This window comes from Macaca mulatta, chromosome X (assembly GCF_049350105.2).
Source record: "Macaca mulatta isolate MMU2019108-1 chromosome X, T2T-MMU8v2.0, whole genome shotgun sequence".
In the NCBI taxonomy this organism is placed as follows: domain Eukaryota; kingdom Metazoa; phylum Chordata; class Mammalia; order Primates; family Cercopithecidae; genus Macaca; species Macaca mulatta.
In genome coordinates this window covers 140853843-140880766 of record NC_133426.1, presented here as the reverse complement: position 1 = coordinate 140880766, position 26924 = coordinate 140853843, and the positions used below count along the sequence as shown (strand labels likewise).

The window sequence follows — 26924 nt, the reverse complement described above, 5'->3', positions numbered from 1 at the left end:
GCCTGGGAGGCTGAGGCTGCAGTGAGCCATGATTGAGCCACTGGACTCCAGCCTGTGTGATAGAGTGAGACTCTGTCTCAAAATAATAAATAAAAATAAAAGGCAATTAAGTGAAAGAGGCCAATCTGAAAAAAGCTATACACTGTATGATTCCAACCATGACATCCTGGAAAAGGCAAAGCTATGGAGACAGTAAAAGTATCAGTGGTTGCCAGAGGTTTGGGAGGGAAAAGGGATGAACAGGTAGAGCACAGGGGATTTTCAGGGCAATGAAATGATTCTGTATGATACTGTAATGGTAAGTACATGTCATTATATACATGTCAAAACCCATAGCATGTACCACACCAAGAGTGCACTAACTTAAACTATGGACTTTGGGTGATAATGATGTGCCAGTATCACCCAGTCTGGTGTGGGATGTTAATAGTGGGTAGGCTGTGTGTGTGTGTGTGTGTTAGGGGTTGGGGAACAGGAGATATATGGGAACTCTGTACTTTCTGCTCAATTTTGCTATGAACCTAAAACTGTTCTAAAAATAAAGTCTATTAATCAAGGGAAAAAAGCCACCCTTTAACTTCCTTCTAACTATTCCCCTCCCCTTTACAAGCAAACTTATTAGGAGGCTTACCTGTGTTACTCTTAACATCCTACACCAGAGTGGTACATTTGTTACAATGGATGAACCAATATAGGCATATCATTATTACCTGAAGTCCACAGTTTACATTAGGGTACTCTTAGTGTGGTACATTCTATGAATTTTGACATGTATGTAACATGCCATGTCACAAATCTCCAATTTCTCACTTCCCATTTGCCGAGGTGCATATCAATATGGCTTTTGCCCCTATTACTTTACCCAAACTATTTTCTAAGGTCACCCATGGCTCCGTTGTCACTGAATCCAATGGATGCTTTTTCAACAGTCTACCAAGTTGACCATTTGGTTCCTTCAGACACTACTCTCTTCCTTCCTTTGGTTTCCAGGATGTAACACTAATCTGACTTTCCTCCTCCCTCTCTAGCCATTGTTTCTCTCTCCCTTTGAAGGCCCATCCTTCTATACCCAGCCTTTAATTGTTAAAAGTTCCTCAAGGCTCAGTCCTAAGCCCTTTCCTCTTCTGAACTCTCTCCTTAGGGGATTTTTACTCCACTCACAAAGATGCAATTATTTATACTCTCACTTGGCAAATTTCTATCTCTAGCCAAGGTCTCTATTCTGAGAACAAGAACCATATAATCAATCCATCTGCTTCTCTGATATCCCCACTTAACTAGCTCATAGGTATCTTTTTTTTTTTTTTTTTTTTGGAGACGGAGTCTCGCTCTGTCACCCAGGCTGGAGTGCAGTGGCCGGATCTCAGCTCACTGCAAGCTCCGCCTCCCGGGTTCACGCCATTCTCCTGCCTCAGCCTCCCGAGTAGCTGGGACTACAGGCGCCCGCCACCTCGCCCGGCTAGTTTTTTGTATTTTTTAGTAGAGACGGGGTTTCACCGTGTTAGCCAGGATGGTCTCGATCTCCTGACCTCGTGATCCACCCGTCTCGGCCTCCCAAAGTGCTGGGATTACAGGCTTGAGCCACCGCGCCCGGCCAATAGGTATCTTAAACTTGATCTTTCAAACTTAAGTCATCAACTTTCCCCAAAAGCTTACTTCACCTCTCCTGTTATCTAAGCAAATGGCAACATCAGTCACCCATTTGCATATGCCAGAAACCTTGGAGTCATCTCTAATACCTCTTTTCCCTCATCTCTATACTGGATGCACCTGCTAAGTGCTATCAATTCTATCTTCAAACACTCTTCCTAAATTTGTCTACTTCTGCTCAACCCCGTAATTACAACTCTAGTCCAAGCCTGCTATCATTACCAAACAGGATTCCTACAACAAGCCATTCTGTTTGCTTAAAACCCTCAATTATCTCTTGCTGTTCTTAGGATGATATTCAAAATCCCTACCAATCTGGCCCATGTATTCTCCTCCCAACCTCATGTGCCACTCTACCTATCATTTTTGTTTGTTTGAGTAAGAGACAGAGTCTCACTCTGTTGCCTAGGCTAGAGTGCAGTGACGTGATCGTAGCTCACTGCAGCCTTGAAATTCTGGGCTCAAGTAATCCTCCTGCCTCAGCCTCCTGAGTAGCTGGGACTATAGGTGCACAGAACCATGCTCAGTTAATTTTTAAATTTTTTGTAGAGAGAGGGTCTCGCTATGTTGTCCAGGCTGGTCTTAAACTCCTGGCCGTAAGCCATCTCCTCACTGGAGCCTCCCAAAATGCTGGGATTACAGGCATGAACCACCATGCCTGCCCCGATCTATCTTTTACTTACATAGCTTTCTATCAATTCCTTGGAAGTATCAAGTTCCTTCCTGTCTAAGTTTTCAAAGATCCTGTTCCTTCTGCATAGAATGTGCCTCCAATCCTCTTTAGTCTTTTAAGACTTAATTTAAAAGAAATTTTCTCACAGGTCCCCCCAAACACTTGCTCATGGCACTCTAATTTCTCATTCATATGATTTATTACAATTGTAACCTATTACTTGTGCAACTATTTATTTAGTGTACATCTCTCACATTAGACTTCAAGCCCTTTGGGGCAGAGACCCATCTAATTTATCCCTATCTCCCCAATTACCTAACAGGGCTGGCAAATAGTAGCTGAAATATATTTACCAGCTTGTATATAATTCCAGAGGGACTGTGTCCTCAGTTAACTGTCACCATTGATAGGGGAGATATTTTGCATCAGAAATGCTTTCCTTTTATTTTGGAGACTGAGTCTTGTTCTGTCACCCAGACTGGAGTGCAAATGGCGTAATCTCGGCTCACTGCAACCTCCGCCTCCTGGGTTCAAGCAATTCTCCCGCTTCAGCCTCCTGAGTTGCTGGGATTACAGGTGTGCGCCACCACACCCAGCTAATTTTTGTATTTTTAGTAGAGACGGGGTTTCACCATGTTGGCCAGGCTGGTCTCGAACTCCTGACCTCAGGTGATCCACTAGCCTTGCCGTCCCAAAGTGCTGGGATTACAGGAGTGAGCCACTGCGCCAGCCCAGAAATGCTTTCTTGTATGTTTGGAATGATTTTATAGGCAGCTTATCTAAGCCCATCACCACTAACAGGTAAATACATATAGTTCCTGGGATGGGCATTCTAATAACCTAGTGACATAATGATAGTTAAAAACTCCATATAGATTTTAAATTGCTTTTCAAATTCACAGTCCACTTTTTCTGAAGCAAAACGGATGACATAGGTTTTAGGTATTTAATATTCAATAATATTTTATTTGTGATGGGAAAATTGAATTGCTATATTATGCAATTATTCTCGAATTTAGTATTTCAAAAGAGCTCATTTTATATAAAGCTAACATGGCAGACTGAATGATATATTAATAGCATTTATCATATCAAGTATTAGCAAAGTAAGTATTGAGCCACAGATGGCAAATGACCAAGACATTACCATAGATATTCATTCCTCTTTGCTCTGGAGACTAGTGCAGCACAATTCTTAAAAGACAGTCCCTGAAATACAATCCTATAACCTCCCATCATAAATCACGATCATAAAGGAGAACATACGTTTCCCATTAGAACAATGGAATAATTGGAAGTTCTGTTTCTGACAAAGCACTCAAAATCAACTAAATTTGAGATAGATCAATGTGATAAAAGCCAGAAATCAATAAACATAAAGCTTTAATACTTTATAGAATTATTCTTTCAAGGTCCACAATGTGAATATAAATACACTATATATAAAAATGATACAAACCCCCGCCCACTGTTCTACAGACGTACACATCGAATCCCAAATTCAAATTAATTGTATCACAAATCTGAAGTTATAATAATGCTGCCAGTTACATTAAAAGAAAAGTTGTCTTGAAAAGTATGAATTTAGATCTCTCACTATTAAGTTTCACAGGGCTAAAACATGGCCAAAATTATTCTCCTTTATATAGTTTGCAGTGACTTCTCCCTACCACTAGATGGTACTATCAGCTTCAGAAATTCAGGGAATAAAATGGGAGCTGTTTATATTAATCAGTATATATTAATCATCCTTAATTATCTCAAATATCCTGTCTCAGTGTGCTCATACTTGTATTCATCAGATCATGAGTCTCAATCCTCAGCTTAACATACAGCATAACATAGTCTCAATCCTCAGCTTAACATACAGCATAACATAGTCTCAATCCTCAGCTTAATATACAGCATAACATTGTCTAAATCCTCAGCTTAACTTGGATTGTTTGAAATGGGGATGGATACCCCATTCTCCATGATGTGCTTATTTAACATTGCATGCCTGTATCAAAATATCTCATGTACCCCATAAATATATACACCTACTCTGTACTCACAAAAATTAAAAATTAAGAAAAAACCATATAGGGCCACTATAATCTTAAAGAGTATGAAATAAATGTACTGTTAAAATCTGAAATAATTAAAGGTGGAAAAGCATACTCAATCTTTCACAAAGGATTTTGCAATTCAATTCTAGAATTCAGTGAGGAGAAAACAGAAGAAAAGCATTATTAAGGTTTTTTGCGTCATATTTTATCACCTCGAAAAACACTGTTATTATTTATCCAGTTTGTTTACCTTAAAGACTAGATTTTGCTAATGACTGTGTTTTTAACCAATACTTTAAAGTATCTGGACTAATCTCAAGTCCAGAAGTGGAAACAATATTGTTTTGTATTACAAAAGCCAAGATCTAGAGATCAAAAAGGACCACCAATTTTAACATGCGAATACCAATAATTAGGTAAATCTTTATAAAAGAAACAACTTCCTAAAACAACAGTGCTCAAACCATTATAATTCTAAGCAACATATTCTCAAAAGCAAACAAAAATTTTAAAGATTTCTAATCTAAATGAAGGAATAGAACAATTGCAGATTACATCTAAGCCATTTTATATTGCTAGTAAAAGTATCAAAACCATCTGTTTGAAAATGTTTGAAACAAGTCAGAACTCAGTATCAGAGTTTTCCCATACTTTTTACAGACCAAGTACAACTTGGCTAACTACATATAAACATGACTAACCTGGTTTTATATAAATTTAAGTAGAAACAAACTATAAAATAATGTTTAAAGTTTGTATTTTAAATTTGGTTACTTATTAACACATTCGCATTTTTTTAAGTACTACAAATGTGAATAAAAATTTAACAGAAAGCCTGGTGATCACAAAATGTACTACTATTACCAAGTTCACATCATTTATAATATGACAGTAGCAAGGATCCCAATTAGCATCCTTAAAGAAACACACAGCTGACCAGGCACAGTGGCTCACGCCTGTAATCCCAGCACTTTGGGAGGCCGAGGAGAGTGGATCACCTGAGGTCAGGAGTTCAAGCCCAGCCTGGCCAACATGGCGAAATCCCGTCTCTTCTAAAAATACAAAAATTAGCAGAGTGTAGTGGTGGGTGCCTGTAATCCCAGCTACTCAGGAGGCCGAGGCGGGAGAATCGCCTGAACCCAGGAGGCAGAGGCTGCAGTGATCCGAGATTGCGCCACTACACTCTGGGCAACACAGCAAGATTCCGTCTCAAAAAAAGAAAGAAAACAGAAAAGAAACGAGGCCAGGTGCGGTGGGTCACGCCTGTAATCCCAGCACTTTGGGAGGCCGAGGTGGGCGGATCACGAGGTCAGGAGATCAAGACCATTCTGGCTAACACAGTGAAACCCCGTCTCCACTAAAAATACAAAAAATTAGCCAGGCGTGGTGGCAGGCGCCTGTCGTCCCAGCTACTCGGGAGGCTGAGGCAGGAGAATGGTGTGAACCTGGGAGGCGGAGCTTGCAGTGAGCCGAGATTGCACCACTGCACTCCAGCCTGGGCAACAGAGTGAGACTCCGTCTCAAAAAAGAAAGAAACGAAACATGCAGCCACCAGCGTAATTTCTTACTAAAGATAGATTTTCAACATATACTTTACAAGGACTTTGGGGTAAAAGTTTTCTTACAAGTTCAGATCTTGGCTGGGCGCGATGGCTCATGCCTGTAATCCCAGCACTTTGGGAGGCTGAGGCAGGTGGATCACGAGGTCAGGAGTTCAAGAGCAGCCTGGCCAACATGGTGAAACCCTGTCTCTACTAAATATACAAAAATAAGCTGGCATGATGGCGCGCATCTGTAATCCCAGCTACTCAGGAGGCTGAGGCAGGAGAATCGCTCGAAACTGGAAGGCTGAGGTTGCAGTAAGCTGAGATCACGCCACTGCACTCCAGCCTGGGTGACAGAGCAAGACTTCGTTTCAGAAAAAAAAAAAAAGTTCAGATCTTTTTACTATGCACATTAGTTTATCCTAATACTTTTCTCAATTCTTCTAAATGTACTGAATGTTGAGATATATCTTATGGTTAAAATTGATATAGTACAATTCACTAATTTGTACTCAAATTTCTTCTTGAAACTGAAAAGTGGCTGAAACGTGGCTAAATGATGTACCTTCGGAGTTATGTGCAGTTTTCTTGTGTTTTCGGCAATAGACCCTATAAAAAATGAAGAAATCAAAAATTAGTAAGCAAACTAAATTAAACTCACTTTTCAAGTTAAGAAAATGAGCAGTACACTTCACCCCCATTCACTAGCTGGATTCAAAACATATTATTAAACTTTCTGTACTATTTCTCTAAGTATTAAATTTCTTATCAAAAACACCCTTTATGATGACGATGAAATGCTTTGAAATGGGAAAAATTTTTACAAAAGCCCAAAGAAAGTATAATTGTTAAAAAAAAAAAAAAAAAACTTAAAGAGAAGTTAAATAATTACATGTAAATTCCTTGTGAAGGTTTCTCTCGTATTTGAGCTTTATCATGCAATGCACAGTGGTAGTGGTATGTCCTGTGACATGTTTTCACATCACAACCAATTGTTGCTCCAGGACAATGGCACAAAGAACACATCTAAGGCAAAACGACAAAATATTATTATTAGTATGTGACTTTCTAAGGCTGTATATCAGATTAGAGGCATATCAATTTCTGTCAAGGAAACAAATTGGTTATTGAAAACTTTTGTAATTAATGCTATTTTTCTTGTTTTCTCTCCTTAGAATAACCAGAATAAAATTCTTCTGGGGTATTTTGTTCCCACATTAAACACTGACAAAATTAACAGAATATTATTAATGTCTATTATTTCATTATGGTCAAGAGAAAATTTGAAATACTGTAATTCAGGAATGTGAGCTGTATGTAACATTATAAAAGAGAACTTTTTATGCAATCCAGATCTTCCTGGGTATAAGTAACTGGAGAAAATGTCTCATACCAGAAAAAAATGTTTCTCTTAAAATTTCCACTTAATTGCTAGGCATGGTGGCTCATCCCTGTAATCCCAGCACTTTAGGAGGCAGAGGCGGGCGGATCACAAGGTCAGGAGTTCAAGACCAGCCTGGCCAATATGGTGAAACCCCAACTCTACTAAAAATACAAAAAAATTAACTGGGCGTGGTAGCGCACGTCTGTAACCCCAGCTACTTGGGAGGCTGAAGCAGAACTGCTTGAACCTAGGAGGTGGAGGTTGCAGTGAGCCAAGACCGCGCCACTATACTCCAGCCTGGGCAACAGAGCGAGACTCCGTCTTAAAAAAAAAAAAAAAAAAAAAGAAATTCCACTTAATTAATGAGACTCTGTGGGAAAAAAATCTCACATAACTTACTATTTGAAAACCTGGTAAAATCCATTTAAAGTGAGGGAAGGAGAGAGGATAAAAGAATTAGGTAGTGTTTTTAATACCTTGAGCTCTGAGACTATTTTATGATGTCAAGTTGATTATATTGTGAAAATATGCACGGTACTTCAGTTTAATCTATGTCACTTACCTCTTGCATTATGAATTCAGGTAAACATATAACAGATGCTTTCAATGTATTTTATTATACCTTACCCTTTTGAATTTAATGGATAATTCATATTGATTAACTAGCTCATACTCTACATTTAGGAAAAAAGTTATCTTTAAAAAGTTATGTAACAATGACTTTCAGTGGTTTTGATTAACATATCATAATGTACTGTACCAAGTGAACATTTATAATGAGGCCATTTAACTGTAGATGACATGCCCAAATAGATTCACAACAAGCTAAATCTAAAAAACTGTTCATTTGTTACTTGGTTGCTGGACATCTTGTTCTAAAGTGTTCTCATCCCTCTTTTTATTAATTTGAACATGAAGAACACTTAGCATTCCTAACTTTTGGATTACTCGGCCTCTAAGCAATATTGGTGTATCAAGAGGCTAATATAAATTCCAATAAAATTTCTTACATTTCTCTAAGCAAGTCAAACACTCACACTCTCATTCAAGCTATCATTTTGAAAATATTCATATATAAGTCAGAAACAGAAACAGTCTTGCTACAGCTGTTTCCCAGAAAACATGAGGGTCAGTGCCCACTATTGATACAAGAAATACCCCTTTCTTCCTTAAATAAATACAGAAACTTCAAAGTATTACTGTAAAAAGAAATACTATGCCAAATTATCAAGAAGGCAAAGCTTTTGCATGGCTTATACATTCTTAAGGAGGTAGAGCATTTGAACTGTTGCTTAATTACAAAGTTCTATTATATTAAAGAAATTTTAGAAAACACAAAAGAGCACAAAGAAAATTTTTAAATCACTCATACTCACCAAGCAGAGATGCCTCACAGTATTACAATGCTTACGTGAAACGTAATTCTACACATGCTATTTTGCAATCTATTTTTTTAAAGCATCAAACACTATCCCACTTCACTAAGAACTTTAGGGAAAGTAGTTTATCTTGAAACTTACATCTAAAACAGGTTTAGATGGGTACATTTCGAAAAAAAAATTATTAAATTCAATTAGCAAGCAAAACTGAAAAGAGAGGTGCCATTTAAAATACTATATTGAGCTCAACATTGACAAGATACAGTTAAGATGGGCACTCTTGTATACAGCTGGAAATTGGTACATACTCTCTAGAATGCAATTTGCCTGATTTAACAAGGTTTTTTTTAAAATTTGTATTCTCTAAGCCAGTAATTTTACTCTATAAATCTAGTCTAAAAATTAATCAGACTCAAGCAATTAATGCACAAGCACATTCATTGTAGAATTATTTAGAACAGTCTAAAATGTAAAACCACCTATCAACAACTGAAAAACGTTTAGGGTCGGGCGCAGTGGCTCATGCCTGTAATCCCAGCACTTTGGGAGGCTAAGGCAGGCACATCACCTGAAGTTGGGAGTTCGAGACCAGCCTGACCAACACGGAGAAACCCCGTCTCAACTAAAAATACAAAATTAGCCGGGTGTGGTGGTGCATGCCTGTAATCCCAGCTACTCGGGAGGCTGAGGCAGGAGAATCAGTTGAACCCAGAAGGCGAAGGTTGCGGTGAGCCGAGATTGCACCACTGCACTCCAGCCTGGGCAAAAAGAGTGAAAGTCCATCTCAAAAAAAAAAAAAAAAAAAAAAAAAAAAGAAAGAAAGAAAGAAAAGAAAAAGAAAAAGAAAAATGTTTAAATAAATTATACACACGAGAAAATGTTCTACAGCCATTCTTTTCAAATAAATTGGAATGGCACAGGAAGATCTATGTGTCATGTTAAGTTAAAAAAATGAGGCAGAATACAAAACTATGTGAATTATGAACCCAACTATGTTTATAACATAGATTCTTTAAAACAGGTAGAAGTAAAAACAGCAAAATGCTAAGTGGCTATCTCTGGGTGGCTGGTTTTCTTTATAATGCCCTGTATTTTGATTTTTCTACAATGGGCAAAAGTACTTTCATATGCAAAAATATTATTTAAAAAACAAATTAGGAAAACTCTAGTAAATGCTTTCAATACCCATCTCTCAGTCTGGTGAGAATAAGATGGGAACCAAAAACCCAAAATATACCAAAATAGTTTTTGGCTGGTTATAAATTTAAATCTGCCCAAAGTAACTGGTTTTAAGCTGCTATGGTGAAACAAATGCATTTTGCAAATAACCAGTTAACTATAGCAACTCAAGACAGGTAATTTTTTTAAAGCTTACTTTACTTTTATAGTCAGTTTCACTCAAGAAAGAGAAGAAAGAGGAAGACATATCAATAAAAAATATTTTCAGAGTGGAAACTTCTTTACAAGGTTAGGAGTTGGAATTTTGCTAACTTAGAATTCACAAGACCTATTTTATGCAGCATTCACATATAAGCAGTCGAATTTCCGGCAAGGTGCTAACAAAATAGCAAAAATTATCCATAATATAACCAAAATACAATGTTTACATTTGCTTGCTTACCTATGAATACAAAAAGGGAAACTTATCTTAGTCTACCATGCTATATTCCAACCTCTAAAACAATCCTTTTTCTCTAAACTCCTAAGGGACTTAACAGATACATATATATATAAACTGTTCATTTTGGCGCTTATCATTTTACTCCATTATATGGCTAATTATCTTTATAAATACATAAATTTTATCAATCAATTCATTCTAGACAGAATTTATTTTTGAAGACTAACACTGTGTCTTACAAAGTAGTGCTCAGTAAGTATGTCACTGCAAACATACTCTATTATTGAAGATTTTAATCTTACGGCATATTTTTTCTCATTCATGTTTCTAATACCTGCAGATTTAACATAATTATCTTCAGCTACTTCTAAAAATATTTAAACATTCTGATCTAGGACTGGGAATGGTGAAATTGGGGAGATCAATCCAGATGGAGGAGCACAGAATCAACAGCGGCAAGAATGTTTCAGAGAAAAGATTAGCCCCACTAGAAACAAGGTTGAGAACTAAGATGAGATAAAAAGAAAAATTAAAGGAGCTGAGAAACCAGATAGGTGGCTAGTCCAGTTTAAAAAATGTTACAGGAAATAAAAATAAAACAGAGGTGTTCCCTAGAAAAATGTGAAATAACTGGAAAATGGGGACCCCTCTACCACAAGGCACCTGGTTGGTTATACCCTAATAATGGCTCCAGTATCTCCCTTTACACAAAACATTTGCTCTCCAATTTACCACAGTCCCTACTGGGGCTTCAGCAAAATGACTGTCAACTGCCATGTACCATCATGCTTACACAGTATCCATGGTTTCCTTAAACGTGGGAAAATGAAAGTTAACCTGACAGAAACGTGTTTTTCAAGAACAATGGAAGCTCTCTCCCCCAATCCCCCCAAAAAAGGCCTGCTCCGTGTATCAAACATTCTGTTGAGGGCTAATTTCCTGCCCCCATCATAGGCATACATGTTAATTCTCAGCTTATCCTGCTTGTATCCTGATTTCAAGTTCTTGATTTAGATAGAGGTGAAAATTTCTTCATTAACAATGATTTTTCTTTTACTCTCCTATTCAGTTTGCTACCTAGTCGACCTAGCAAACCTTAGTAATTAATTACCAGCTTCAAATTAGGGATACTGGAAAAAGAGGCCCTGTCTTATTACAGATATTTGCACGGCATCTCTATAAGCTACACTAACTTAAGGTTAAATTGTGCAACATAAGCAGAGTCTCAAGGAGCTGACCCACTGACGAAAGAGGAACTAAGTCACGCATGAGAGGAGACACAAGGAACTAAATGGACTGAGACTTAGCTAATGTCGGGTAGGAGCCAGAGGCTGGGACATACCTGCTCCTCAGTCAACTTAACTAGGACAGGACTGAAATTCAGTTTGCAAAAAGAAGTCTTAAAGAGCACAAGGCAAAATACTGCTTTCTCAGTAACTATAGGGGAGTAAAATGAAAATGAGATTGTCAACTTCTACGATAGGCTCTTGGGGAAAAGCTGGAACCTAATGGTCAGACAGAGCCATAGGGAACTGAGGGAGGAAAGGCTGCCTGCAACTTAGATTTGTCCAGCTTCATCGCCCTATGATATGTCTGTCAGTAACTGACTACCAGTGTATAGACAGACATTCTCACAGCCAAGCAGTCAACTGTTCTCAAGAAATCTGCTCCAAGAAAACTGCTACGAATGCACAGACAAGGCAAAGGAGGGTACAAAAAGAGGTCACGTTCTTGAGCCTGTAGGCAAAGAAAAAAAAAATGCCAAAAGCTCTTGGAGTAGGGAACACTGTACCGAGGATATTTTCACAGGAGATATGAGCCAAAAACAAAGTGAGAGCAGCTTACCTTACGCAGGTGCTTGACTTTTGGTTTTGTTTTTAATAACAGATAATATTACCCCCAATAAATACTAGAAAGTGACAGTACAGTTGGGGCAAGTTTTCAGAGATGCACCCAAAAATGCTCCTTAACTCCAGCTTCATTGCTTTATTTATAGTAATACCTCACATATCCAAATAACTAGACAACAGAATGGCTCTGAATTATCTGGTTAACTGCTGTTTTAGTTTTTATTTGTTAAATTTATGTGTTAAAAATTCCTTAAAAAGTGCCACTTCATGGGAGGGTGGAATATGAACTTAAAACTGTTTGTATGATCCTTTAGTTACTATTTGTTAAAAACAGCATTTTGAAGGAGGTCTCATAAAAACACAAACTTAACACTACTTTTAAGGTTTAAATGGAAAGCCAGAAAACAACAGTGAAATCTGAAAGCTGTCAGTCATTGAAAAGTGACAAGTTGCTTGAAAAACAGATTAGGACCTTAAATTCCAGGTACTTCTAAAAAATAGGGCCACTGAAAAGTACTCGTTAAATTTTTACTAGATTTAACAGGCTAAATCTAAGCAGTTACTGAATAGGTTATTTCAGATGTCTTGGAAATGGGAGGGAAATGAACTAAGCCTTAACCTCATCTCCTGACCTTGCTCAGAATAACACACTCCAACTCTACCCAACTTTCTGCATCATGACCGACGAGGAATATAAATTCTCTTATTGGAGTTTCTGAAGTTTCTTTTTGTGTATTGAAAGATTCAGACAGACATTTTCTGAGCTCAGATTTTTATGTCCAAGCTTTTCTCGGGTATGGGTTTTTCCAGCTGAGGGTACTCTAAACTGCTATGCCGCTTGCTATATTTAGTCTGTGAAGAACACCTCGTCCACATCTATGCTCAAATAAGTACCGAGATAGCCCCCAAAACCAAGAATATGTTTTGTTTATATTATTGGTTTTGGATCTCCTCCATTAGCAAAAATAAATGAGGATTTTCTAATGAAATTACTTGACAGTATTCCCAATTGCCAAAAAGTATTAAATGGAGGCAAATAAAAAAATTGTGTATTAAAAAAAATTTATTCAGTAATAGCCAAAGACCCAATTTTCTCCACCACTACACTTCCAAGTTTCTCTTTGACCTTACATTCATTCTCCTTTATCACCTCAAAAGTAAAGCAAAGTTCATTTTAATATAAATGACTGGTAAAATATCTGCATACATTAAAATTAATCTGCATGCCATAATTGGAGCTTTTAAAAAAATTCACATTTATATGAATATATTCACAATGCATGTACACTAAGGTACACAGATGACAATGAGGCCACTGAACAAATCTTCAGGAAGAAAATTTACCTCTTTTCCTCCCTACAGAAGGCATCCTGTGGGCCTAATCCATGGGATTTACAAACTTTATTTGTAAATATTTTTATTTACATTTTTTTACAATTAAAGTAAAAATATTTTTATTTACAAAAAACTTTGTTTTTTGTAAATAAAAAGTTTAATTAAAACACGGCCACGCTCATTTCTTTGTGTATTGTCTGTGATTTCAACTGAGACTACATAGCTTGCGAAACCTTAAATATTGTCTGGTCCTTTACAGAAAGTTTGCCAACCCCTGACCCAAGGCAATGGTCCATAACCAGCATTGTTCATCAAAAATCACCTGGGAGGCCGGGCATGGTGGCTCACACCTGTAATCCCAGCACTTTGGGAGGCCAAGGCGGGCGGATCACGAGGTCAGGAGATCGAGACCATCCTGGCCAACATGGTGAAACCCCCAACCCCATCTCTACTAAAAATACAAAAATTAGCTGGGCGTGCTGGTGCGTGCCTGTAATCCCAGTTACTCAGGAGGCTGAGGCAGGAGAATCGCTTGAACCAGGGAGATGGAGGTTGCAGTAAGCCAAGATCACACAACCGCACTCCACCCTGGCGACAGAGTGAGACTCCGTCTAAAAAAAAAAAAAAAAATCTGGGAATCTTTTTCAAAAGATACCTGTCTGCAGCACAACCCAACCCTCACCCCTGCCCCTTTTCTGATTTAGTAGAGTTGGTTAGGTACCACTGCTCTAAGGATTTAGTAGCACCAAGAGTCATCTAGAATCTTCAGCTTCTGTGATTGCAGAAAGCAAAGTGGCAGCATTCTATACAATGTGGGTATTCCATTTTGCCCCTACTGAATGCTAAGTAAATCACACAATCTACTATAAATAGCACTGGCATTTAATACTTATTTAATATTTTTTGACCACTTCCTCCTCCTTGAAACTCTTCATCTTTGACTTCCATAGCTTCCCTCTCCTGGAGGAACACATTTCAACTCTCATTTTCTATGGAGTCTTCTGACTTCTCATAATTAATTGTGATCCTCTTTCCCAGCTCTCCTGTGTCATTCTTTACATACTTCTAAGGCTAAACCATATTTATTCATGTTTACATTCAAAGTACCTAGCATTGTGCTGGTAGAAAGTGGGCACTCAAGTATTTGATAAACAGGTAAATTCTAAACTCTATATTGTATGGGAACTTGACTAATACCCAAGGAAACAATAAACACAAAACTATACTGAGGGAGCGAAGGCTGAAAAAACATGAAAACTCTCATGTTTGAGGCACACACAGCTCTCTATACTCTCTGGAAAAAAATAACCAACCTGATTTTTCCCTCTAAATTACTCTCCTCCCTTTTCAAACCGCTCAAGTTGCAAACAACACTAAAACACTAATTAACCAAAACAGAGGAATTTTGTGCTGCACCATGACTTCCCTAGTCAATTTATACCTAGCCTGTTATTAAGGCTTCACACTATTATCCAGCTGAAGCCCTTTCTATCTTCAAAGTCCACCAACAATGAGTGCCCACTTATTTATTAGAACACTATTGAGCACAAAGAAGACATCAAGCACCATATGAAGAGTTTTCTATGCATTATCCCCATGTCATGCTAGGCTGGGCAAAGAGAATACAGTCTTACTCTCACAGAGTCAACAATACAGTGGAGAAGAAAGGCTTGCACATGTGTATCAAATACAATGCATACTGTGTTATGCTATATGACAGAAACAAAGTGTGAAGCTTGAGCTGGATCTCAAAAAGAGATAGAACTTTTAAGAGGCAGCTAGGAGGAAAAAAGAGCCGCAAGCAGAGGTGAAAATCAGTATGTGCACCGCAATGGGGTCAGAGACAGGATGCCTGGAAAACCCAGAGGAGAGAGAATGAGATAAGGATGGAAAAAGTGGGTTAAGACAAGACTTCTGAATGGCAGGCTGAGGCCTCTGGACATTGTATTGTATGCAGTAAGAAATCATGAAAGGTTTCCAGTTAGGGAGTGGCATTAGCTTTTAAAAGCAGAGATCAGGTAACTATCAGTAGTATGCTGGAAGGGTGGGAGGAGCAAGACTGGACATAGGGTGGCATTAAGAAAGAAAAGGCAGACATCCCACAAATAGGACTGACATGACTGATATGGAAGAAGGAAGAGTTGATGGTAAAGGATTCAGAAAGAGAATCAGGTTTGGGGAGGGGTGGGTGATGAACTGGTTTAGACAGGTTGAGTTTAACATACCTGCAGAACATCTATGTAGAGTAGACAAATATGCTGCCATCATTATACTTCATTCTTCACAGTGACTATTGTGTATCACCTGTCTCCTGAAAAATCCTGCTTTTACCCTTCCCCATCCCTTCCTATCTGAGTTGAAATTCCTCTCTAATGCTGGAAGCCCCTGCAATCATCCCACCTTACTCAACTGGGATGGGTCTCAAAGACCTATTCTGGTATGGCTAACCTATTAATATTTCCTAGACTCATTCCATTTTTTTAATCTTACCAGCTCTAGGAAGCAGTCTGAACTATCTCAACAGGTAAGACTCCTCCCAGACAGAAGACACCCTGTTCTTTAAAATGCTAAGTACTACACTGGTACTGAATAAATAACAAAGTGAAGACTATGTGGAAATCGTCTTTTTATTTTCAGAGGCTACAAATATATGTGGAGGGTAATATCACAATATTCTTACCTAGGATGTGTATAGGGTTTTTGTCCTAAAAATTAACAAGATATTACTACTTAATAGAACATATTAATGGGAGTCTGATTATGTCCTAAATTCAGTACTATTTCCATCTTTATTAGAAAACTGCTAAGCTGTAATCATTGCTTCTTTAAATGCGATTTTGGAGTGTAGCTTAAAAGACAGTCTAGCGTAACCTGGTGATTAGGAGTTCTGGCTTGGGAGTCAACTGACCCTGGATTCAAATCCCAGCTCTGCCACTTACTAGCTACAGTCAGGTTACTTAACTCATCTGAGCCTCAATTTCCTCACATGTAAGATGAGAATACTTCCCTATCTCACAACATGATTATAAGCATTAAAAAGGATCATATAATTTAAAAACTTAGCACAGTCCCTAGCACACGTTAAGTGTCTAACAAATGTTAGCTATTTCTACTACTAGAAAAAGCAGGAAAACTGTTCAGAGGATTTCATAAGACATGAGTAAAATTTAGTTTGAAAACAGGGAACGTTTAGGAGTGACCTGAGGACAGTCATCAAGTATATAAAGGGTTTTTTAATAAGGAAAAAAAAAAACCCAAATATTTATTTAATGGAAGGAGACAGATCTAAAATGGCTTTAAATTAAGAGAAATACTTAATTTATACAGAAGGATGAATTTCTCAACTCTGAGGAGTGTTATATATTACTGGTCTTGTTTCAGGTTACTTGGGTAGAATCACAATTTTTTGATATATTTAAGAACAGGGCAAATTTTTCTTTTTTTTTTTTTTTTTAAAGAGAGGACCTCACTCTATCACCTAGGCTAGATGGATATAGTGGCACAATCATAGCTCACCAGAGCCTTGAACTCCTGAGCTTATGCAATCCTCCCACCTCAGCCTCTTGAGTAGCTAGGTCTACAGGAACACACCACATTTCAAAATTTTTATATTTTTTTGTAGAGATAGGGGTCTCGCTTTGTTGTCCAGGCTGGTCTTCAACTCCTGGCCTCAAGCAATCCTCCCAGTCGGCCTCCCAAAGCACTGGGATTACATGTGTCAGCCAATCCTCAGGCCAAAGATCTTATCTTGAGTGGCTTGTAGGAAATCTTGCATAGGGGTAAGAAAGGTGAACTAAATGGCCTTCTGAACTCTTTTCTCTTCTTGTAATCTGTGATCTAATCTGACACCGGTACCAATTAGAATAACAGCTATCTGCAGAGGCAGGCGGATCACCTGAGGTCAGGAATTTGAGATCGGCCTGCCCAACATGGTGAAACCCTATCTCTTCTAAAAATACAAAAAATTAGCTGGGCATGGTGGTAGGTGCCTATAATCGCAGCCACTTGGGAAGCTGAGGCAGGGGAATTGCTTGAACCTGGGAGGTGGAGTTGCAGTTAGCTGAGATCACGTCACTGCACTCACTCCAGCCTGGGCAACAAGAGCGAAACTCCATCAAAAAAAAAAAAAAAAAAAAGCTATCCAATGTAGATACCCTTAGTAATCTCACCAGCTAGCTTCATCCAGAAACAGTAAATTCTTCAAATATCCTTCTCTCAAGTATCTCCTTAAACAAATTCAAAAAAGCAGTGATAACTCATAATTTTACTTGGAAATTTGCATTTCTTGGCTAGATGACTGGAGAGTAAGAATAGATGGTACAGATGTGGTATCTCCATATGGCTTCAGTAGAAACTGGGAATCATACTGGAAAAATATATATCTGTCTAAATTGAAAAAACAGGGCATCAAATCATAAAAGCCTTAGTATTCTGGCAAATTTTTCCTGGTCCATCTTGGTGCTATATAATGAAAGATGGTGTCAAGGAGATGAAAATGTTCATGCAGAATGGCTTTCCGCCTTTGATCCTTGTGGCCGACATGAACCTTGGAAAATTGCTTGTGGCAGCAAGAACATAAAAACCATACACACGCACCTCCTGCTCTACTGAGCCCTCTCATCCTCAACTCTGACCCACCTGGCTGTTGATACATACACTTTAACCTCAAGCCCTAGCCTCCTTATCTCTGTTCTTTTCTTTGGGGCAAGCAAGCAACTTTGGAGTCAACACCAGGTACAGACTGAAATTTGTCTTGAAAGCACAGAGGGGTCAGTACTCCAGTTTTCGATGATTTTCAATGAGTGTTCATGACTTACTTTTCACCTAGGAATCCAGATGAACAGGAGCCAGAGCAAACAGGCTCACAGGCTCACAGGATAAAATGCCTTCAAAAGTCAATTAGAGGCCGGGCATGGTGGCGCATGCCTGTAATCCCAGCACTTTGGGAGATCGAGGCGGGTGGATCACCTGAGGTCAGGAGTTCGCGACCAGCCTGACTAACATGGTGAAATCCTGTCTCTACTAAATACATAAAAATTAGCCGGGCATGGTGGTGCATGCCTGTAATCCAAGCTACTTGGGAGGCTGAGACAGGAGAATTGCTTGTACGTAGGAGGTGGAGGTTGCAGCGAGCCAAGATCGCGCCATTGCACTCCAGCCTGGGCAACAAGAGCAAAACTCCGTCTCAAAAAAAAAAAAGTCAATCAGGGAAGCTGATTACCTAGTTTATACTAGTTTATATGTAGTTTATCTAGTTACATAAAGCTTTTCACTCTTTTTTTCCCCCTCCTATTTGATTGATAGCCCTTTTATTGCTTAGACAAATTGACACAGGGAATAGTAGAGAATAAAACCTAAATCTAGAATTTTGGTTACCTGATAGCACATCACGTAAAAATGATATAATGAAAGCAGCAAAACTGAAGGCTAAAAGGAGTTTCAAAAATTATTTCAAACCTAAACGTGTAAATGTTACACTCCTATCCCCTATATAAGTTGTTTAAACTGTGACATTCTAAGGGAAGGAAACGGAGCAAAAGTTCTTCCCTTCTGCCAGTATTCCTCAGTGCTCATGCCTGTAATCTCAGCACTTTGGGAGGCCGAGGCGGAGAGATGGTCTGAAGTCAGTTCAAGACCAGCATGGCCAACGTGGCGACACCCTGTCTCTATTAAAAATAAAAAACATTTTAAAAATTAGCCAGGCATGGTGACACACACCTGTAGTCCCAGCTACTCGGGAGGCTGAGGCAGGAGAATTGCTTGAACACAGTGGAGGTTGCAGTGAGCCAAGATCGCACCACTGCACTCCAGCCTGGGCAACAGAGCAAGACTCCATCTCAAAAACAAACAAGCAAACAAACAAAAACAATAACTATAAGTGGTGGCTACTATTTATCAAGTCCTAATCATGTGCCCAGCACCACCTTAAATCCTATATACTTCCTCTTTTAATTCTGGCAATAATTCTGGGAGGCAAGTACTGTCATTATCTATCCCCTTTTGCAGGTGAGGAAAACATGGCCTGGAGAAGTACATAACTTACTCAGGATCACTTAGCTAGTAAAGGACAGAGCTGGGATTCAAACTCAAATCTGTTACTAAAGCGTGTGTTCTCAATTCCCAGTATTGTTCCATTCCCTAGATCAAGGAACAAGTTTCATTATTTATAACACACTACACTTGGGGAAGAAATTATCTCCCTACACTATAACACTAAAAATTAATCAAAACAATTTATAATAGTAAAACTCGTACAAAGTTCTGATGCTTCAACAAATAGGTCCAAATATATTAAATCTCCACTGAACTTAGCAATATTGACAGATGTGTGCTGTTGCTTCACATAACATGTAACACTAGGCATTGCATTTGTTAATAATGTTTCAACATTAGGGACCAAAACTGCTTTTGTTCTGACTATAGGAGCTGTGTCAAGTGACAAAATGCTAACAAGTCAAGATACAGAAATATTTTCCAGGGATATTCATAATGTCAAGCAATAAATAAAGGGGTAATAAGGTTTACAGCACAATCACTTTCAAGTAAGTATCATTCTTTTTTATATCTGCATTTGTTTTAAGGACTAGGAAATAAAAACATAGTGCTATAGTTCTCAGAAATCAGCACAGTAACATGAAGAAACCTAAAACCATCAAATAAAATTGACATTTAAAAAACAGGGCTTTCTAGGCTGGGCACGGAGGCTCACGCCTGTAATCCCAGCACTTTGGGAGGCCGAAGTGGGCAAATCACCTAAGGTCTACAGTTCAAGACCAGCCTGACCAACATGGTGAAACACCGTCTCTACTAAAAATACAAAATTCGCCAGACATGGTGGCGCATGCCTGTAATCCCAGCTGCTTGGGAGGCTGAGGCAGGAGAATCACTTGAACCAAGGAGGCAGAGGTTGCCATGAGCCAAGACTGCGCCACTGCATTCCAGCCTAGGCAACAAGAGTGAAACTGTCTCAAAAAAAAAGATAGAAAAAAGAAAAACAAAACAAAACAGAGCTTTCTATTACTATCTACAGTTTTTAGGATGGGGAAGATAAACATTTTCATAATTAAGGTCTCACTACAACAAAAATGGTCTGACCTCTGAATTCTCATTTGTACTAATACTGATACTAGGATTTGAGACTATCCTAAAGCAAATCTCAAATGTCATCTTTGAACCCATATTTCTTCATATTGCTTTTTATGTAAAACTATTAATAGAAGACTACTTTTCAAAACATATCATTCCTGATCATCAAAATGATAGCCCCCCCTTCCCATTACCATTTCATCCAAAAACTACCATCTCAGAGTCTTTGTGAAATAAGAGGTTATGTAGTAACTACAAACACAGTTATATGTTTGGCAAAACCTATCTTTTAAAAAATGAAACTGGAGAGCAAAGCTATTAAAGGTACATTTATGGATGTAATTTTAATAAAGGGTTCAAATGAGAAAAATAAAAATAAATCTTCCCATTAATTGTTTCAAAGTAAACCATAATGTGTCATAAGTACCAACTGAGATGACACTACTATTCCAATAGAGCAAGGTAATATCTTACTAATATGGTTATTGGTAGTGAAGACAATTACAGGAACATTACTCTAACACAGCTTCAGAAAAGCTCCTGTGAAATTCACTGAAAGTTATCCAAAGTCATAAATGTTGTGTTATACAGCTGAACTACAATAAAATACTTCATTCGGCAAGAGCTAACACTTTCCTGTTGAGAGGCTACTGTCATCTTCATTTGTAATGACCATAATAACTTTATGATGGAGATGAAAACATATCAGAATTATGAAAAATAAACTTGCATGAAGACTTTAACACAATATATACTCGAATTAACCAAACTGCTTGTTTTCTAAGTAAACAGCCTCCAAAAAGATTTTAATTCTCTTTGAAAAGCAAAAAAAAAATTGAATAGTATAAATATTGACTCATTCCTTTTTGTTGAGTGGTAAATAAGATAAACCCGGCCTTGGATTTTGCTGGCTCAGGAAAAAAAAAAAAAAAGCCTGCAATTTAAAAATATACTCAGTTAATAATGCAATACACTCTAAAATAAGCAATTTCCTCTTTAATGAGTTTAAATAATTTTTATTCTCAAGAGGCAGAAATAACAACTTACCAGCTTCGTGCCTCTTTTAATTTCCTTTTGGACATCTTCAATAGAAAATCCACCAAGACTTTCATTATCAGAGTGTGATGATACCAAAGCAGATGAAAAGAGCTATAAATTACATTAAAAAAAAATCAAGGTTCATATATAAATTACAGTAAAACAGTAAATAAGATGTTAAATTTAAATGGTAATTTTCTAGTAAAAATGGCATAGCATCAGTGATAAACCATTTCTTAAAATTTAACTGAGTTTTCTTTGGTTTTTGTTTTTTTTTAGTATTCAGGAACATTCATGTGTTATTAAGATTCTCATGAATCGGTTCAAGGTCTCTGTTACTGCTGGTATACTTACCATGCACTTATGGTGCGCTGCCACCTTCTGGTTTTCAGATATCAGTAACTGTCCACATTCCTTGTCTCTATTTGACTTACAAAAGCCACATTTGCGCTGTCTTGTAGGCCCTTTTTTCTGTTCAACTGAGCTTGACATGATTTTTAAATTGCCTTTAGAATGCCACTTTAAGCCTCAAGAAATGCTACAGAGAATAAAAAGGGCGACAATGTTAATTTTATTTTAAAATCAGTTTATACATATTCATTAAAGCTGTTCAAAATTTGACCTAGGTTTTAATATACACATTTTAAAATATTTATTTAGTACAGACAAATTAAGCCCCTTGAAGCCCCAAGAAATGCTACAGAGAATAAGAAAGGTAACAAAATTCATTTCGTTTTAAAATCAGTTTATACATATTCAAGTAAGTTGTTTAATGTTTGACCTAGGTTTTAATACATACATTTTTAAATGGTTATTTAGTATACATAAATTAACATTAAAATCTAAGATGCCTCCATAATCAATACAGACAGACAGATAGACAGATAGCTAAATGAAGTTTAGAGTAACTGAGAAAAATCAAACCGCTCCCAAATTGGAGGATATGTGAAATAACTGACACTATTTCTGTGCGGATAAAAATGTACAATGTATAATATTAAATTATCACCTGCTGGCATAATTAATGTAAAATATTTTTCGTGTGTAGCTAGTGTGCCCTTTCAAGGAGATAAAGAATTATACCTCTTAAGAACAGGGCAAAAGCTACTAAGGAAACTTCAGAATACTCCGTGGGAACAGAATTCTACAACTGAACAATTTCTCAAAGTTCACATATTGATAAAACAATAAAAGTAAAATGAATTTACCTAACTATGACTTTGATGCACTTTAAAAATTACTTCTGAGTTAAAAAAAAAATCAGGTATATGTCTTTAATAAATTACTTTTTGCTATTCTATTCCATTCTCAAGTAAATAAAAAGTTAAGCTTCTAACAGTCTATTTAAAAATGCAAACTTTAAGACCCAATTATTTATAAAACAACCATATTATATGACTCTAAGATTTACTCCAAGCCTGCTTATCAATTAAAGTCACAAACTGATAGTGGTTTTCTAAATGTAGTAACTTCCATACTTAAATTAGTAATATTGTGTAAAGGAAGAAATTTTTTTCTGCATGAGCCTTAAATTTGGTCACATTATAATTATAGGTAGTACAGGGTAGTCAAAAAAAAGGGAAGGAAAGCTGTAACATGAAAGGTTTCAGATTTAGATCATCAATCTTAATACGGATTCCTCAGAAGAAATTTAAAACCAGTTACTTGATTTGTATAGTTTTCCCAAATCAACAGGACTAAGCAGTTCAAGATCCAGGTTGCCACAACACACATCACAATCAAGAAAAATCTCAAACTTTTGTCTTAAAATTAATTTGCTAAATTCTTTCCATTTGTCTATACATTTGAACAGTTTCATAACACTATGTTAAAAAAAATTTTCTAACACTACATTGCAGCTTTCCGAGAAGCATTAGTTCACCAACAAGAACAGTAGCAGTTGTATGCTAGGAAGGTAATATCTACAAACTATTCAGTGCTTTTCAATATAAAATTCAGATAATCAAAATCTAACCTGAAGCTACAAAGAAAACATGTCTTCTCATCCATTTATGTCTAGAATTTTCTTTTAAACACAACTTCAAAGGCCCTGACAGTCTCTGCTTTGATAGGTTTAACAAACTCTTAATGCTATCTATAATTTTAAATATCTCAGTCTTCCAAATGGCAACGGAAACTTTACCATAGTACTGTATTCATAGCACTGGCTATAAACCGTGAAACTGATTGAAAACAGGCAGCAAATACTTTTAGGATTAAAGAAAAAAAAAAAGGACATAACAGAGAAACAAAAGAAACAAAAGGGAAGTGTGTTTGCATTTGCTCAGGCAAGTATGTGTTCGGTTGCTTTATCAAGAATATAGCTGCCCAAATTTTTAGAATCAACTATGCAAAACACCAAAATCCATAAACAGCATCAGAATTTGCTATTATATTTGAGTTCTAAATTAGTTTCTTTACTACTGTGCAATGAATAGTAGGCACTCTGAAATCACCATAATAATGTATTCAGCATTACTCCCGGTCATCCTGGCCAGCTGAAAGGATGGCACAGTATAAATCAAATCCCGTACAGACATCTTTAATGTGTAATTTCCAAACAATCCTAGCACTGGCTATAAAACTGGCTTAGGATAAAGAAAATTTCTAGAATGGAAAAAATCACTTCGTATTCTTAAAATTAATTCCGAAATGGCATCCCCAAAATTCTATCTATATTGAATTCTGCCTCTTCCAATTTATAAACAGGCTAATTTCTCATTCTAATTTTGAGAACCTGCTTTTCTAGATATCAAAGACCCCAAAATCTAAAAGAGAAAAAAGGTACACTTTATTTTGCATTCAAAAATATTCTAGTGTATTTTTTTCTGTAATCAGTTTAAATTTAATTTGTAAAGTAACAAGAGCCACAAAAAAAGTGCACCAAACCAATTAAAAACTTTCCCCAATGTGCAATTACTAAATGGATTTTTCCACTAAAATTCAAATAATACATCTGTGCATATCTTGGTAATTTTTTTAGTCTCCTTGTAAAACATGAAGTGGAGAACATCATGGAAACAATGACTCCTAGCAAAAAATGTCTTTATCATAAAAGTACAGATTTTTATCTAATGTTGTCACATTTGTGGTCTCTACTTAAGTAGAATAAGGGCATTCCAAGGACCAATACTAAGGGGTTCATAATGATCCACAGCTATATGGCATTTTAATTTTAGTCTAAAAGGTTTTTCAGGCCATGCAGAGATCAAAGTTTGATGCTTTCACGCAACAATGAAGCCTTTTCTTTAAAAGAAACATCGCATTATGGAAAACACTACAAAGCAGAAATAGAGAGGCAACAATAACAGCGTGTAATACATAATTTAAATGCCTGGAAAAAAAATAAAAGCTAGATTAGTTAAGCTTAAGCAATCAATGCATTTCTGATTTTCCAAGATGCTGTGAAGCACCAAGGTAGAAACAACCTGAAACATCAGAGAGAGCATTCAAGAACCAACTCCAGAGCTCGTTCAATGCCTGGTATCTGAAAAAGCATTTTCACAGAAAAACAAACAAAACAACAAAAACTGCAGTTCCGGAAGATTAAAACATTCCACGCGACAGCAAGTTGAAATATACAAATCAAAATAGATAACAAACGTGATTCCCCAAAGAAGCAGTATTTCTAACAGGAAAGTTACAGTGGACAGAAATAAACGAATAAGATATACCGGAAGGGCACCTGAATTTGGTTGCACGATATTATTACATGCTTCGCACTGCTTTTTGCGGTTATTCAAAAGGAAACTAAAGGAATTTTCCAGTTGTTTCAAACCCAAGGGTAGAGAAATAATTTGAACAGTATAAATAAGACCTGACATTACGTAGTAAGGCGATGAAAATAAAAGGTTTTCTAAAAACAAAAGATTTTCCAACTTCCACGCAGAATATCAAAACGAACAGAAATTGGAAAAGAATATCGTGGTGTTCATCCATATAATGAAAGACAGTACACATAAAGTACCGGATCCTCTCCGTTATTTATTCCCCCAATACACACTAGACTCCAAGATCTCCCTCTAATCAAGCGCTAAAGTCACAAAACTATCTTCCTCTAAAACACTTCAGCAGGTTCCTTTCCGTCGTAAAGTCAGGGTCCCCTAAACGTCCTTTTCCAATCCTCCCGAATCCAGGAAAATATCATCCTACCACTTTCTTTATGCCCCCTCCCCCAAGAGTTAGCCCTCTCACAGTCTTCGTTGTAAGCTTCCCCTTATACCCCAGTTTCACCCCTAATTCCCCCCACCCTGGAGTTTTTCCTCATTCCGTAAGGCTAGCTCTTTTGCCATCCTAACAATCTTCCTCTTACTCTTCCCAAACTGGGAGTCTCCCTCCTTCCCAAATATGTTCTAAGCAACGGCAAAAACTAAAAATTCCCAGTTTTTTCCCTCCTCAAATGTTGCGCCCCCTCCCCCGAAGTCTAGGCGTAAGCCTAACCTCTCCTTCTGTACCTCCAAGGCACTTTCTCAGCAGCCTCTCCGCCAAGCGTCTACAATGAGCGGCGCTTCTGGGGTCCCTGACAATAAAGCGAGACCACCAAGAGTCCCCTTTAACAACGGGCAGGGGCGGCGGCCTGGCCACCGCCATCCTCCTTGTCTTCTCCCGCCGGGCAGAGAATGGGGGGCCCCAGGGTTCCGTGGGGACTCACCGGCAGGGCCCAGAGGCGGACGGCAGGAGAGAAGCGCCAATGAGGGTAAAGAGAAAGAAGTCGGTCTCGGTTCTCCGGCAGTGCCTGAGAGCGGGGCTCTGTCGCCGGAGGTTGTTTCCTTTCATTCGAGGAGAGACGGGCTCGCGGAGCGCCCTTACGTCGCCCCCCTCGCACGCACACGACCCACAGAGCGTTGATACGTCCCGAGCGCGCCGCGGGCCCTGATTGGCCGCAGAGAGGGGGCCGCTGAAGCCGCAGAGACACAGCGCATGTGCAGAAACCACCCCCTGTACGGCTCGAGGCGGCAGGCCCCGCCTCCTGTTCGCGCGCGGACCTTCTATTCTCCGCTCCGCTGCTCCGCCAAGTGTTTGGGGGCAGGATCCGAGGAGATAAAGAGATTCAAAGATATCGCTGTGGGTTGGGCGGAGAAGGGGCAGGGTTGGGACTGGAAACCGTTGGACAGGGGCCCTGGGTAACCAGTTCACAACAGTGATTCACGTAGACAGGCCTTATCCCTTGCACTTGTTCACCGAGGCCTTTTCACATCCATTATTTCATTGTACTCTCGTGGCATCTCTTTCAGGTCCTCCGTTCATTTTATTGCCAGGAAAGACTGAGAAGCTCGTAGTCGAGTCAGCCTGCCTGCATTTCAATCCTTGGGCGAA

At 38.1% G+C, this 26924-nt stretch overlaps 1 protein-coding gene across 8 annotated transcripts in view; it reads right to left on the bottom strand.

Annotated features, from left to right (window-relative positions):
* The window catches only part of PHF6 (PHD finger protein 6), a 56097-nt gene extending 29688 nt beyond the window's left edge, over positions 1-26409 (bottom strand). For 4 of the 8 annotated variants that reach the window (XM_015128216.3, XM_015128217.3, XM_015128218.2 and 1 more), the window contains exons 1-5: positions 26260-26409; positions 21963-22146; positions 21618-21719; positions 6808-6941; positions 6481-6524 (exon numbers count right to left, since the gene is read on the bottom strand). In XM_015128216.3, the coding sequence (XP_014983702.1) occupies positions 6481-6524; positions 6808-6941; positions 21618-21719; positions 21963-22100 (418 nt within the window). In that variant the 5' untranslated portion in view covers positions 22101-22146; positions 26260-26409. The remainder of the gene's footprint in view (positions 1-6480; positions 6525-6807; positions 6942-21617; positions 21720-21962; positions 22147-26259) is intronic. The other 4 variants (XM_077989288.1, XM_077989289.1, XM_077989290.1 and 1 more) reach the window with 1 other exon arrangement.
* Between the last annotated feature and the right edge of the window lie 515 nt (positions 26410-26924).